At 32.3% G+C, this 16,445-nt stretch overlaps 1 protein-coding gene across 1 annotated transcript in view; it reads right to left on the reverse strand.

The window, feature by feature from the left end:
- The window catches only part of LOC129232473 (helicase domino-like), a 295,627-nt gene that overhangs the window by 34,979 nt on the left and 244,203 nt on the right, over positions 1-16,445 (reverse strand). Inside the window, exons 36-39 of the mRNA XM_054866621.1 lie at positions 13,770-13,961; positions 13,376-13,637; positions 4,247-4,347; positions 260-505 (exon numbers count right to left, since the gene is read on the reverse strand). Coding sequence (XP_054722596.1) covers positions 260-505; positions 4,247-4,347; positions 13,376-13,637; positions 13,770-13,961 — 801 coding nt within the window. The remainder of the gene's footprint in view (positions 1-259; positions 506-4,246; positions 4,348-13,375; positions 13,638-13,769; positions 13,962-16,445) is intronic.

Consider the following 16,445-nt stretch of genomic DNA (forward strand, 5'->3'; position numbering starts at 1 on the left):
ATTCAACTGAAATTTGTTTCCTGCTTCTAGTGGAGGAAAAAATGCTGAATTTTAATTTGAGTGCAGAGATAAATAAAATAAATTCTGCTACACTTATCAGTCTTCTCATATCATGGGCACTCCCATTTTCCCCAGAGTTTTCTTGTTCTTGAGGAGATTGATAACATTTAAAATTGATGGATTTAAGTGTTGATAACATTTAATATTAATCAACTCAGGTGTTAATAAAAAAATTAGAATAATATATATATATAATTACTTGTGCTTGTTTCTGCTGCTGCAACTGTTGTCTCTTCATTAGTTGAGCCATTTCAGCCTCTGTCATTTGCCTTCCAACAGACTGTTTCAAAGAAACCTGTTGTTGTGCAACTCTTTGTTGAGCAGCAGTTACAGTTAAAGTACCTCCAGCACCAACGGCAACTTTTGCAGCCTGCTGCGAAGCTTGCTGTTGCTGAACAGTTTGCAATCTTTTCAAATGCTGCTGCTGCTTTAAATTTTGCTGTTCCTAAGTAATGTTAAAACTAATTATCAAAAATAAAATGCTTTCATCATAATTCATTTCATATGTAAGGATGATAAATTGAGAAATTTAATTCCTCTCCCCTCCCACAATAATTACATTACTGCACAAATTCACAATCAGTAATTCATTAAAACTACTGGTACAGGCATCCCTCGTATAACACGGTACTTATACAACACGGTTTCGATATTACACGGTACCAAATTTACGATTATTCTAACACGGTTTCGATATTACACGGTACAAAACTTGAATTTAATACTTCATGGTTTTGATATAACTCGAGTGTTATATTTATAAAAGATGGAATTTCATTTTTGTTTAATACATTCTGTTAATGGTTGATAATTCAATAAGTTTTTACTTTGTTTTTACAAAACTTGGTTTCGATATAACACGGAACACATCCCTTAATTTACATTATTTCTGTCTCGTATGGCATGGTTTCGATATAATACGGATCATGGTTTTGATATAACACGATACATCTTAACCTGATTTTCCTCATGCACATATATAATTAGTGCTAAAAATAAGTAAAAATGTTATTTTAAAAAAGTCTCGTATAACACGGTTTCGATACTACACGGAACGAATTAACCGTGTTATACAGGGACAACGTTAATGGCTTTTGCTATTTTGCTCATTCTAAAATATTTGCCCAAGCAAAAAAATTGCTGCCTAACAAACATCAATAGCTTTCAATACACCCAGGGATAGGTAACTTCATACTCTGTTCATCTCATCTGTATCACAATTAGAATCAAAAAGCTTTAAATAACACTATTTTCTGATCCAAATGGTGTATAAACAAAATACAGAACACTGAGGGGCTGCCTAATACAAAACTGAAATTAGGGCATGTTTTTTTTAGAATAAAAAATAAGTAAGGTTACAATGAAACCATGATAGTAATATTCACCACATTTCTTAAAACTACAAGAAAAGGTATGTTTAGACAATATACTTAATTTTGGCTTGAATTTTTTAAATATTTTTTTTGTGGAAGATTAAAGTATGTCTTCCTTGAAAATAAATTATGTTAAGCAACTACAAAAAAAAAAAAAAAAAGTATCTGTTAATACACTGTTTATACAAGGTTTATGAAATTCATGAGTGTAAGTAATACAGGGTTCGTACTCAATTTCAGAAATAAAATGAAGGCGTTTTGGAGGAGTTTAGGAGTAAAATGAGATTTTGAAGGAGTACTAATGGGCTGTCCTTAAACAGTGTTGCAGTTTTTTTCAACATATTTGACCTTCTTCTTCCTTTGTCAAAGTGTCACACTTCACCTTACTCCTCCTCTTGTCACATGTCATATTTTTTTATAAACAAATTGTTATAATAACTGCGTGGTGTCACTTTTTGTCACCCTTTCTCTTCCTCTTGTCCCAATTTCATGAACCCGTCTCCCCTTCAAAGCATGACATCACCCGTGGATGACCCTTTTTACAATATCATAACTGCAACTTACCAAACAGTTGTATTTTAACACAATTACATTATTTATTAAATCTACTTGTGTATTTTTTAATAGTAATTAGACAAACTGACTTTTGCTGCTGAGAGTGTGGTGGACAGAAAAGCAATAGTCACCTAATTTGAAAATACAAACAAGCACCATTTAAGCATGTTTTACTTCATTTATGAAAAGTCTTAGTCATCTAATAATATTTTTACCTTCATTATTAATCACTTTTATGATCATTTTGTAAATCACATCTTTATGAAAATAAATAAATATACGAAATTACTAAATTACAACTGCACTTATGACGAAATTAAGTTGTCAATCGAAGGATTTTAAGTTACTTTAGAGGAAGATTATGTAGTCTTGAACTAAAAAAGGACTTTTGAAGGAATTAAGACAAATGAAGGAGTTTGAAGGGCCCTTCAAAAAAAAACAAAAAAAAAAACCCTAAATGAAGGAGTATTGGAGGAGTTTTGAAGGAGCATACAAACCCTGTAATAGGTAGCATTTAGCACTCTTATCATTCATTTTGTCCAAAGATTTGATTATGCCCAGATATCTTTACACAAGTAGTAATGCATAATAATATGTATTAATAAAGATGCACAACTACTTTTGCGGATTATTTATAATCAGCGGTAAAAAAAAAAAATAGCCGGAAAAATATTTTCCAATATACATTTTTTTAAGCATACCTTCAACTAGAAACTGGTGAAAGAATAAATTTGTTAACAATAAATAAATGCAATTTTCTGCAAACATTACTATAAGATGCAGTATGAAAGTGTACAGAGTAAAATCAAAACAAATAGTTTAGAAAGAGTACAAAACGGACTGAAATATCAAAGGATCATTTCCCAAGTTTATGACTACTTTACTATTAGTTACTAGTCATAAAATTTGCACAACTTTCCAACCAAAAGCAGCGAAGATGTGCTGGTTTTTCCTTTTGTCCTTATAATTTTGACCACCACTGTATTAACCACTCATTATTGTATACTTTTTTCTAATTTCAAGAATAATTTTGCAAAGTCCAAAGAATTAATGCCAACTCATAAGTCAGGGATGAGAGTGGTCAGAGAGCAAAAAGGAGGAAATCCAAAAAAATTTCGTAAAAGAGATGACATCCAAAAAAATTTCGTGATAAGGATGATATCAAAAACCACATCAAAATAGCAATTTTTCATGTTTTTTAGAGAAAATACATTTTTTTCATTAAAAACATTTGAGTTTACAGTGTTAAATGAGTGAGAACATAAATCTTAAAATTAGGTCTGTTTATAAAGTAAAAATTTACAACAGAGAGAAAAATCGAAAATTTCTTTATGTGGAAGAATATACTTTTCATTGTAAGAATTGAAAATAAATAAATATATATATGTATATATATATGTATATATATATATATATATGTATATATATATATATATATATATATATATATATATATATATATATATATATATATATATATATATATATATGTATGTATAGATATATATATATATATGTATAGATATATATATATATCTATATAAGCGATTGGTTATCTTTCTCTTTGCATTAGCACTCAAAATTTGTCGTTAAAAACTTCTTTATACAATTTCAGAATCAAAAGAACAACTTGCAGCCATCTCATTTAATCATGAAATCTCCAAACTTTTAACAGGCTGTGAAGCCTAAACGGTTTGAGATTCACTATAAATATTCTTTATACTTTCCAAAATACACAAAAAAAAAGTAACCATACCAAGTTTCAATTAAATTCGAGACTGTGGGTGCTATGCCACTTTTTTCGATTGACTTTTGCATTTTTTCAAAAATAAATTAAAGAAATAAAAATATTATTGATATGATGAATAAAATAAGCAGATATAGGGCAGCATATAGTAAAAAAATACCTAACATTAAAAATAATTGAAATACTTGCAGGATGCAAAAAGATTGAAATCTCAAACGAGGCATGCAAATTTCGGTGCAGCCCGTGTTTGACCACCTCGATTCCAAAACATACGTTTTTGGCAGATATCGCGGAGGATGAAGATTTGAAGGAGAAAAATAGAAAGAACAAAAAATCAGGACTGAAAATTTTAAAAAATCGTTTTTTTCCTGATTTTTGAGAAAAATAAGGCCTGAAAGAGGCAAAAAAGGGGGAAAGGTTTTAAAAGTCAACAGAAAGAGCCAGAATTCCGGCAAAGCCGGAAAAATCTCATCCCTGATAAGTAAAAATAAAAAAATATTTAAAAACTTACTCTTTGCCGTATTAAAGCTGTTTGCCTAATAGCTTGCATTTGCGTCAATTGGTTGATATTTCTCTGAGTAGTAACTTGAGTATTCAGGGGATTTACTGCAGCTGCCGACAAAATACTTTTAATTACAATAGAGCAAAACCACCAAGAATAAAATCTAAATTAACATGTAATTGTATTTCACAAGGTATTTGTAAACTCTAGGAGATATTCCAGTTAAAAAATATAAAGGACCATGTAGAAGATGAGGTTAGAACTTATCGTCCTTTCTGAAAAGTGACAGATTGTCATATTAAAAAAACAAAATATTTATATTTTTCATAGTAATTGAAAATGAATGCAAATGTTATGCTACGATACATAAAAACACACAATAAAAGCTTATACAAGTTGAAAAAACACTATCACACACATATAATTTAAAACCCTTATTAGCTGCTATATATCCCCCCAAAAGGTATCATTAAGTGGTGTAGGTCACAAAACACCATGTCTCATATCTCAGTGAATATTATACTTACTATTGTCAAACTTTGTGCTGGAATTGTTTTCTAATGGAGAATATTTCGTTTCCTCAAACATAAGTAAGGGATCTAAGGGTCTGTATATGAAGTTAGATTTCATATCTTTTCACTAATTTGCTTTTTTGTTGAAAACTCAGCATCTTATTTTGACCATATTTACAATCGGAAGTTTGCATCTAGGGCTAAGGGTTGCGAAATTAAAAGTTTTGCAAGTTAAACGTGGACACACAATATATGAGTGTACATTAGAGATGACCCAGGCTCAAAAAATAGAGGTTTTAGGCTCGGACTCATGGTAAGATATTCAATCGTCAATTTCCATACAATATTTTTTTTTGCATTTGCATAATTCCATGTAACTATATACCAAAAGTAAATTTAAAACATTTTTTTTTTCAAAGTTCATATTATGATATATGTTATAGGAATATCTGAAGTTATTAAATTTTGCATTTAACAACAATTTTGAAATTATTTAGTGGGAACGCTAATGTTTCAAAAGGCTGCTGTGCTTTGGAAAAGTGGTTGTTTATTTTTGATCCATTTTAAATAGCTATTATAAATGCAGTTTTCAAAAGATTACTTTAATGCAATTATGGCTTAGCATACATATGAAATTACATGTTTTAGCTTCTAGTGTAAGTCCAGAAAAATACTTAAGTTTGCCTAAATTTTGTAAATTAAATTAGATTTCCAAAGTTTTTAAATACCTCCTCCTCTGTCCTACCCTCCCCAAAAATTTAAGTTTAATACAATACCAGTTTTCGATTACGGTGCTGAACTCCTTATCACTGCTTCTGATAGTGCTCTAGATAAACTGGATGTTGCACAAGACAAGGCATTAAGACTCATTACTGGTGCAGCAAAATTAACAGCCCTATTGCTGCTATGGAATTGCAAACTGCGACTTATTGTTTGTCAGATAGAAGAACCTACAGTGCTTTATCCCTAGGTGAGAAATCGCTTAGAAAAGAAGGTTTTCGGAACAGCTACATCCCTCCTCAGACCAGACTCAAAACACAACATCCTTTCTTATTTGAGTTTCACCGACTTGCTACAAACCTCAATGTCTCGAGCATCAGACAGCCCAATTTTAGACCGTCTATTTGCCCGGGTACTTTAAATTACGCTACTGCTAATTTGGACTTGGTGCAGCCTCTTCGTAAACATTGTTCCTCACAGGTTGAGTTAAGGGCTTCTGCCCTGGCTACTATTCATGAAAGGTACCCATTTCAAGATTGGCTTCACGTTTATACTGATGGATCTGCCACAGCCTCTACAGGTAGGGCTGGTGCTGGCGCTTTTTCCAACCTGAAGGAATCTTTTAGTGCCTGGTCAGATAATTTTGACGGTGAAGTTTTTGCAATTTATATGTCCCTTAGGGCTGTCACTGAGCTCTCTTGCCAAAAAATTGTTATTTTCGTTGACTCCCAAGCTGCAATACAGTCAATCACAGACTATAACCTTTTCCCAACAGAGACCGAGTTTGAATGTAAACTCATTATTAGTGCACTTCTTAAGACCGGAAAAAGACGTTGTGCTCCAATGGATACCAAGCCACTGCCGCATCTATGGCAACGAGCAAACTGACTTGTTAGCTAAAGAGGTTTCAACATTAAATCCACCTTGCCTCCCGATCCCTCTTCGAAACGCCAAGTGACATCTTGGGAGCAATAATAGGCTCAAAAGAATTTCATCTCTCTGTGGCATTGCCAGCGGAAAATCTTGGGCCTGTCTTCTTGAAGACCAAACAAGACTGCAACTTTTCCTTCTTCCTAGAGTTGAAGGGGTTACATCTTTTTGTCTAATTACTGGTCACGACTACTTACAAGCCCATCTTTTAAAAATCGGACTGGCCAGTTCCCCGCTGTGCCCACTATGTGAAGGGACTAAGCAAATGACAGGGAGCATCTTTTTGATTGCCCCGTTCTCTTGACGTGCTGAAGGATGTCGTCTTCAGGGAGCTTTCCCGCTCTGCTACTGCATCTCTGTTGTATTGGACTGCAAGGCGCCTTATGTCCGAGAAGACGTTGGTGGGCGTAAATTTAAAATAAAAAAAGTTTAATATAATAAATATTTTGCTTGAATTTTAATCATGTTAGTTTTTTAGTGTAACAGGGTGGCGAAAGGAACTGGGAAAAAAGTTCCCTGACTTTTCCCTGATTAAGTTCACCAAATTTCGCTGATTTATGTTACCAATGATAATGGTTCCCTTTCTTTGCCCTACCTGAAAAGCGTTGCAATTTAAATAAAATGCAGTGTTTAAAACAGTTTAAGCTGTTAATTAAAAATATATTTTGAAAAGATGCTCCCTTTTTTTTTTTGGTAAAAATAGCATATTAAATTATCGACAGAGAAATTTTGTAGGAAATCAAAAACAAATACTTAACTTCCAAGAATCAGTTAACATAAGAATTCTAAGAAATTATTAAAACTATTCTTTAAGACATATCTAATCATGATAAAACTAAAAAATTTAAATTGAGATAATATTGAATTGAATTGAATTTTCGAGCAGTATAATTGTTGCTGCAAGAATAACAAGTGATAGTTAAAGTATAGAAGTAAAGTAGTTTTACTAACATAAATAATACTGCCGTGTGCAGGTAAACGGCAGTATCGGCAGAAATTAGTTTTCAGGATATTTGAAGAAATGTGTGGTAGATTCAGTAGTAACAAAAGGAAAATGTCGGAATTAGACATTTCTTTCGGGCCTTTTTTTTAAGCGGAAACCAAATAAGCGAGAATGTAAAATAAAGATAACTTACAATAGATGGGAAAAAAAGAAGAAAAATGTGTTGTTGCTGCCCAAGACCTGCACACATCAGAATAGACATATTTATGTAAAACAAATTGAAATCTTTCAAGAACCGGTCATATTGAGCTATTTTCTAATCAAGGACTTAGGTTTTAATGAATGAATACAGCATTTTAACTATTAAAAAATAATAAAAATATTTACATATGTCCACAACTCAATTTCAAATGATTTCATGAGTTGTCAAAAAAAAAAAAAAAAAAAAAATCTTACATTACTTTAGTAAAAAACAATATTGAAATGCAAAAACAATTATTAATTTCATAATTTATGTGTACATAGTTTTAAAATCTGAAAAAAAAAAGTGTAATCTAAGTGTAGTGTAAAAAAAGAGATTTTCAGTCAAAATTCAATTTTAGCAATTAAATTAAAAACTTTTATGATTTTTTTCAGCATTAATTTTTAAAAACAAAGATTTTTTCTTTTGAAATCGAGATAACAGAATGCTAATTACTTCAAGACAATGAGTAAAGGCAAGGGAGCCAAGTCATTAATGACAGCTTCCTCTTTGCCTGTAGGGTTGTTTATTTTATGTAGCATGGAATGAGTGAAAGGAAAATTCAAGCTAGATAAAATAAACAACTTTACAGACACAGATGCAATCTTAGGAAGCTCATCCTAAGATTGAATACTTTGACCTTGAGGAAAAAAGATGCACAAATATGCGACACTGTATAATCGCACCTCATTAATTTTACTTTTTTAAAACAAATAATTGGCGGAAAATTCATAGGGAATCAAAGTAATTCATTTTGCAAGTAAAAAAAATCATTTGATCAATTTTCCCTGATTTTTTCAAAATTCCCCGATATTTCCCTCAGTGATAAAGTTCCCTGACTTCCCTAATCTATCGCCACCCTGTATAAGTCACAAGATAGTGTAAGTCACTGTAATTTCGGCACCAAAATTTTAATGTTTGCTCTTTTTTTTTCCTGTAGATTGCAAAAACAGCAGCTGAAGGGGAAAAAAAAAAAAAAAGAACAAAGAAAGACTAAAAGCAAGTGGAAATTTTCAAGCTTTTAAAGATAATGATGAATCAAAAAATCAAAAGAAATGGCACAGAGAAAAGAGGAAAACAATGACTATTGATGAAAAAGAGTTAAAAAAAGCAAGAGAAAACAATAAGGAAATTGTACAGAGCAAAGAAAGCTTTAAAAGCTGTTACCAGTGAAGCTAGGTAAAAGATTTAGGAGTAAAAGATTTAGTAACCATCAGGCATAAAGATGGCAAGAAAGTGTAAGTACAAAAAAGATATCTATTCATGACTTTAGGCGAAAAATATGCAAGTTTCAAAAATGAAAGTGCTGATGTCAACATAGGCCTGTCTAAATTTTGTGAACTTTGACCATTTCATGTTTGAGGAAAGTTGTGAAGACTGTTTCTACCAAAATTGTGTTCACTGTGGAAACTTAAAAAATATGCATGGTTTAGCTGAAAAGGAACTAGAAGCGGAGATCAAATTCTTCCAGTGGATCACAGATAAGACAAAAGTCTCAAGGCAAAGCATTTCTTCAACATTGGAAGAAACTATTGAAAAGTCAAAAAAAAAAAAAAAAAAAAACCCACAGTTCCTGCAAGAAACCTTTTCTTGCAAGCAAAAGACACCATAAAATTACTTAAGCCTGACTTTGATCGTTGATTTCACTATACTTTCCCTAATTTTGATTTGTTAATATATGTTATGGGTTAGTTTCATTTTGTTTCACGTTTTAACTGTACCTTTTATGTTAATGTAGTGTAAGTCACATTACAGTTGTAGTGAAGGTCACGCAGAATGATATTCATTAAAAAAAAATTATACAATCTAGAATCTTTTTGTTTTCACTTATTGATATTCAAAACATTAGTTATAAAGCTGCATTAATAGAATTATTTAGACAATGTATGAGGAAGAAAACGTAAGTTGAAATGATTGCCAAAAAATGACTTATTTCCGGTAGTGTAAGTCACATCATGGGCAAGTTCATTTTTAAATATTAAAGTAAAATGTATGAACAAATTTTATGCCACTGCTAAAAATAGTACATGTGTCTCGTATACCAAAGCCATAGATAACATTTTGAAAAACGTTAAAAAATTTTGTAAATCAACCATACAGTGCTTGAAATTCTTTTAAATGTAGTGTAAGTCATGATTGGAAATAGCTATTAGAAATGGAATTTTTTTAATGTTACTTCACGATAGTTTTAAAGTGCATGAAACAAAAAACTAGGAGGAAAAATATTTCACTTTTGATTTTAATATTTCTTTTCTGTGCTTTCTCGAAATAAACTTACATTATTTAAATATACAGTCAAACCCCTCAATAGCGAACCCGGGATATAGCGATCTCCCGGTTGTAGCGAACCTTTTAATTGGTCCGAACTGAAGCCCTATGTCATGAATACAATTCGATATGCTTATAACGATCCAGAAACACGAAAAAATCGGCTATAACAATCCTAAAATGTCTGATTTTTCAAGTTCTTTGCACATGCCCCAATGAAATTCATTAGCAATTGTTCTCTCAGCAAACTCCATCTTCTACAATTCTCAACCCTTTTTCTAGGAAATCTCTAGTCCAAACACATTCCTCATTTATTGTTCCTTGCAAGAGCAGCTGCTTCTTCAGGAGGGGGGGGGGGGGCGAGCCGATTTTCAAGCTCCCTCAATTTTCTCAACTGGTTTTAGTCAGAGGACGAGATTATTGGTCACTCGTGCGTTTGCTCTGATTTTTAGTTTAATTTCCACTGCGGATAATCGTGTGAACTAGGTAGAAATCATCATGGCCAGGCGAAATAAAGGCAAAGCATTTTCTGTTGAAGAAAATGTGCAATTAACTCGCAAATTAGAAAGTGGTGAAACCCAATCCTCACTTTGCAAAAAATTTTCGCTCTCAAAATCTACTGTAGCCACTATTTGGCAGAACCGTGATGCAATTGTTTCTGCCTATGAAACAAACATAAACGGCTGTAAAAAAAATGCGAAAAGCAGTAAGGGAAAATGTAGACGAAGCGTTATTTAAGTGGTTCACTCTGCAGAGGAACAGAAATGTACCGATAACGGGAGCCATTCTGCAGGCAAAGGCAAATGAATTTGCCGAACATTTTAATGAAAAAGGGCTTGTCTGTTCTAACGGGTGGTTGGATAGATTCAAGAAACGGCACAACATAACGAGTGGAAAAGTTGTGGGTGAAGCTGCAAGTGTGTGCTCTTCTGATGTGAAGGATTGGATGCAAAATGTGTGGCCGGACATCATTCGAGATTACGACGAAAAGGATATTTTTAACGCCGACGAAGCGGGCTTATTTTATAAGCTGACTCCAAATCAAACATTGAAGTTAAAAGGTGAAAAATGTGTCGGCGGAAAACACTCCAACACACGGATAACCACTTATTTGTGCTAACATGACTGGCTCTGAAAAACGAAAGTTGATGGTTATTGGAAAATCGAATAAACCCAGGTGCTTTAAGAACGTGAAGAAACTCTCTCTAGTTTATAAATCAAACAAAAAATCTGGGGTCTATTTCTGCTGCAAAAGCAGCTGTAAATATTTTGAACAATTTTTTTGCGACTGAAAACATTGACAAACATATTGTGGACTCTTTTGCAGTAGTTGAGAAAAAAATTGATATGTATATAAAATCCAAAAGTTTTCAACCGAAAATGACGTCTTTCTTCCATGCTACTGATAAATAAAAAAAAAGTAAAATTTCAATTTGCTTATTATTGAGTAAAATATAGTTACTAGTTATTTCTAAAACTTAATTTTATTACCCTAACTACTAATTAAGTCATTGTGCAATTATGATGATTATTATTGTAAAATATTACCGAATTTTGACTTTTTTTTGGAAAATCGGATGTAGCGAACCCCCGGTTATAGCGATCTCTCAAGTCGGTCCGTTGAGGGTTTGTTATAGCGGGGTTTGACTGTATTAATAAGGTTGAATTGATATTTGCTTCACATGTAAATTATAAAATAAATAAATAAATAAATAAATAAATAAAGCAGAAAATAAATTAAGTTATTTGTAGTATGTTTATTTATGATTACTATTACAATATATAATATGGTAATGCATCTGAAGGGGAACATTTTGATAAAATTTTAACCAAATACTCTCCATCAATAAAACAATAGGATTTTTTTTTTCTGAATCAGTCTCAGTTGCAATATAATAGCTTTATTTGGTTGATGTAAACCAATAACTGAGATTACATTTCAATAAAGCCAAGTCGGACTCTAGTGAGCTCAGTTTGAAGAGTATTTCACTTGAGCTCGGCCGGGTTCAGATTTTGGCATGAGACAATAGTCCCTAGACTCAGGCAGACTCTGTTTACAAGTTTTCGAGCTAAGAATTACAAAAATGAGCCCAAAGTGACCTCTAGTGCACATACCCATTAAATGAAAATACAGCAGTATACCTTTATAACGCTGACCTATGAAACATAATTCTCTATAAACAGTGCAACTTTTGGGACTCACAAAAGGCTTTGCAATTAAAAAATCCCTCGGTTCTGCCTTGCAAACATTAAAATACTTAGAAAAATGAAATTTTTAATCAGTTTTTCTTCTTTACATCAATGCTTTTAAAAGAATATTTGTATTCACAGTTAAAAAAAAAAATCTATATTGCTCTTGAAAGTGCAGCTGTTAAGCAAATCATAAAGCTCGCAGAAGTGCAGGATAATTCACTTTATTTTGATTGTGAAACATTTGTGAATGATAACATAGATATTAAATTGCATTATTAATGCTTTAATACTGATTACAATTAAAAGTTTTTCTGAAGTGAAAATATATACATGTATTCTGAACATTAATTTCAAAATTTACGAAATAATCTATATAATGCCAAAACCTGTATAAAGCAAAAGCTCTGGTCCCAAGGTGTGCATTATAACAATATTCTACTGTATATTAAAATTTCTACTAAAAATTGCCCACAAATTAACAACATTGATACACTAATTCTGTCCTGTGTATATATAACAGTTTTAGTGAGAAAGGTAACAAATAATACTTTGAGTTACAGGGAAATTATTGTACAGCTTGCATTACCAAATTTAGGGTTTTCATGATGGATACTGAACTAAAAAAACTTTTAAAACCGAAAAAGCATTGGGATCTAAGTACTGCAAATTTCTGAAAACATTTATTTGTGCCAGAAATAATTTCGAATTTTTTCTGAATGGAAAACAACCCCGTTGGAAAGAAAAAAAAAGTTTTCCCACAAAATTTCTATTTATTTTCCGATCATTTCCATCTTTAGTGAAGCCTATTGAGCTTAGAGTTGCAACGTTGATTGGGATGCATTTCTGATAGTAACAAATAAAATATGTATAATTTTTAACTTTTAACTGTGATTTTTAGTTAAAAAATTTAGTTTCGCTAAAGTACGTAATATTATTTCACCTGTTCTAATAAAGTAAGAAAATTAAACAATATCTTAAGCAGAATAAAAAGTTATTTGAATAATGTAGAATGTAAAGGGGGCAGGAAATCATTCCCTTAATAGGCTTTTATAAAATTTTAGCTGAAAAGAATTATTACAAAAAATTAATTGGAAATAACGCTCCGACGTGAAAACTAGCAGGGTCTGAAGTAAATTTGTACTAAATTTCAAGGCTGTAGATGCTATGGGGTCGCCTGGTTGTGGGACAGCCACAGAGACAACTTCTTAGACGCTACATTTTTTTTAATAAACACAGAATATATGGTTAGAATTTAAACCGAATATTCAGTATTTGGTGCATCTTCAATTGATAACATGGTAGTTTTTTTAGAATGTGACATAAAAGCTTACAAGATGCCACAGTTGTAGCAGCAGAGAGAGATCCGGCTATTCTTTGAGAGGCAGCTAGTTGTACTGCAGTTAATCCAGCTACAGAAACTACTGCAGGGGCAGTGGACGTACTACCAGCTGTAGTTGTCAAGCCACGTACTTGACCAGCAGCAGCTGCAACCATCTCCTGAACAGTCATTGAAGTAGTAGTACCAACTGCAGTCACGGTGGCACGTTGATTTCTCAAATTGGCATTAGTAAGAGCAGCTGCAATTGCTGCATTCTGCATAAGACATAATACAAAATTATTTTTTAATTAAAGATACATAAGACATTAATGATTTTATTTGAAAAATAATAAAATTCAAAATTAATTTTTTAGTTGAGTTTTGTAATAAGCATATTTTTACATTACCTGAGCAGCCCCAGCTTGAGATGATATTGATGTAACACCTGCTTGACCCAAAGCTTTACTAATTGTAGCAAAAGTGCTAGCAGGAGCAGAACCAGGAGACGCATTTACCATTATTCCACTAGTAAGAGATTTTGCAAGAGAAACTGATGTCACAGCTCCTTGTGGTAAATTAGCTTTGCTTAACTGAACTTGCTAAAAAATAAATAAATACATAAAGTTAATGAATTTGGAACAGTATACTTGGGAACGGGGCGAGGCAGACATAATTTTTAATGTTAATTGGATTTCAGACAACTAAATGTTAGCGAAATGCAGGGTTCAAAAAGCTGTCAGCTTGTTTTGAAGCAGTGAATAGCAAACCCATTAATAGTTTTGATTTCCAAACCCATTAGCATTACAACTCAAAATGGGTTAAATTTGCTCTGCCTTTCCCAGCTGCCAAGATTTTTTTGGGGACAATTCAATAAACATGCATGTATGGTAAGTTGGTGCCATACATTATTAAATCAAGAATATTTTATAAAGTTATTTATTAACGTACCTAGCACATGAAAGGCAGAACTACTAACTTTTTGAAGAACTATAGGGGAATGATATAACTTAGGGGGCATGGCAGTTAATGTTGGATGAAAGTGCTTCATTAAGGTTAAAGAAATAAGCATACAAGTTACTATATACAGGGTCGTCATTAGTGAAGCAGAAAAAAAAAATTGGGTTAACAGTACAGCATACAAATAACTAAGTTAATAGAATGCTTGGGTTTATGAATAGATCTGTTTTGACGAATTCTAAGGAAGTTCATCTGCGTTTATAATAGAAGTTCAGTAAGACCTCTTTAGGTGTATGCTGTACAGTTTTGTTTCCATATCTCAATATCGGAATGTTTGGAACCGCGACCTTTCCAGATTTTGGATCCTGACTCAAAAAATAGTGATACAGTATCTATCCCGCTTTACTTGGTTTTGCTTATGTTCGTTATGTTTCTTTTATTTTTGATCAATCTGAATGTTGCTTTTCATTATTATGCGATTTGTCTATCAATACAATAAATAAATCTCATTTTTATGTCGCTCAACAGGCTTTGTATTGCATACTTATGAGAAGAAAAAAGAAGTATCGTTAACCAAAATTGGATGCTAAAAGATTGCTGCCCAATTACAGCAAAACACTTATTTACGCATAACACGTGACAGGGAAAATACATGAAATTAAAAGGCTGATCTGAAAGTAATGTTTTCAACAATTAATTTCCAAACATTTACAATTTTAAACTTTTAAAGCTGAAAAAAAAAGTTAAAAACAATTTTTTTCTTTTAATATTTAAGGAAAAAAACAGGTTTTCATGCCTTCCGGTTTTTGTGATTCCAAATCTGAGGACTCAAACTGTATTTCTTTATTAAAAAGGGTTCAAAGAAGGTTAATAAGTTATTAAGGGGATTTTCAGATTTATGATTATATCAGATTTAAATGTTTTTTTTTTTTTTGAGTATGTTTTCACAGTACTATTTTAGTCATAGTTAAGAGTTACGTTATTAACTAATTTCTTTAATTTCTTTTTTTTTTTGAAACTTTTTGATTTGGTTTTAACAAAAATAGCTAAAGTTAACAAATACTGGTACTTTATGAATAGATCTTTCATGAAGTGTCTGTATTTGTTAATATAATTTATACATAATTTATCCCTGAACCCATTTTGCATGGTTCGAGTAAATGACGACCAAGGTATGCAAACCTATAAACACTTTGCAATCACATAAGATGTGAGAAAGTTTTATCCTGATGCATCCCTAACAGATTGGATCTTTTCTGATACTCATTACAGCAAGGTGTCATTTTGAGGTGCAGGTAGCTACTAATAAGAAGACCAGTAGCCTTTCCCAAGACTAGCAATTTCTATTAAGACTAAAAAACACCTTTGCCCTAACATTAGGGCAAACTCTATTGAGCTTTTTTTGCTGAGGTTGCCCATACATATTCTGTCAGTCATGATACTGTTTTTCCTAAAAATATCAAAAACAGCAGTCCTAATGAGATTCTTTGTGATCCCTATTGCTGGTTCAGGGCCAACAACAGGAGTATAAGAAGCTTTTTTAGCAAGGTGATTAGCTATTTCATTTCCTTTCACACTGGAGTGCCCAGGAATTCAACAGAGAGTGACCTCATTCAGCAAGAGTGTAAAGCATATTATCGAGTTCCCGAACAATGTGGGACGTCCTTACAAACTCAGTTAGTGTCTTTAAGGCAGCTTAACAAACAGGGCACATGTGAACACATCTGTTCCTGTAATCTGGATTTAAAAAAATAAAGCAACACATCAAAATGGCATAAAACTTAGTCTGAAAGAGTGGTAAAGGACGAGTATTCAATACCATCACTAGATCAAAAAGCTCCAGTTCCCGTGTTCTTGTTCATTGGAGGCTCAATAATTAGGGCCTGACCTCAGTGACATTACTGGAGCACAAAGTAACTAGAAAACTTCAGACCATACAAGTTATATTTATCAAAACTAAATCTCAGTAGAATGGCAAGGCTCCTATATAATTTTTTCTTTTGAGATTTCTGCCTAGAAAATACGGTAGCCTCTCGTTACATCGCTCTTTTCGTCAGTCTCCCAAAATATTAAAGCCTAAAATAGGGGGAAAAAAAAGCTTTAAGTTTGAAATCCTTTATGAAAAC

This window comes from Uloborus diversus, chromosome 1 (genome assembly GCF_026930045.1).
Source record: "Uloborus diversus isolate 005 chromosome 1, Udiv.v.3.1, whole genome shotgun sequence".
Taxonomy (NCBI): Eukaryota; Metazoa; Arthropoda; class Arachnida; order Araneae; family Uloboridae; genus Uloborus; species Uloborus diversus.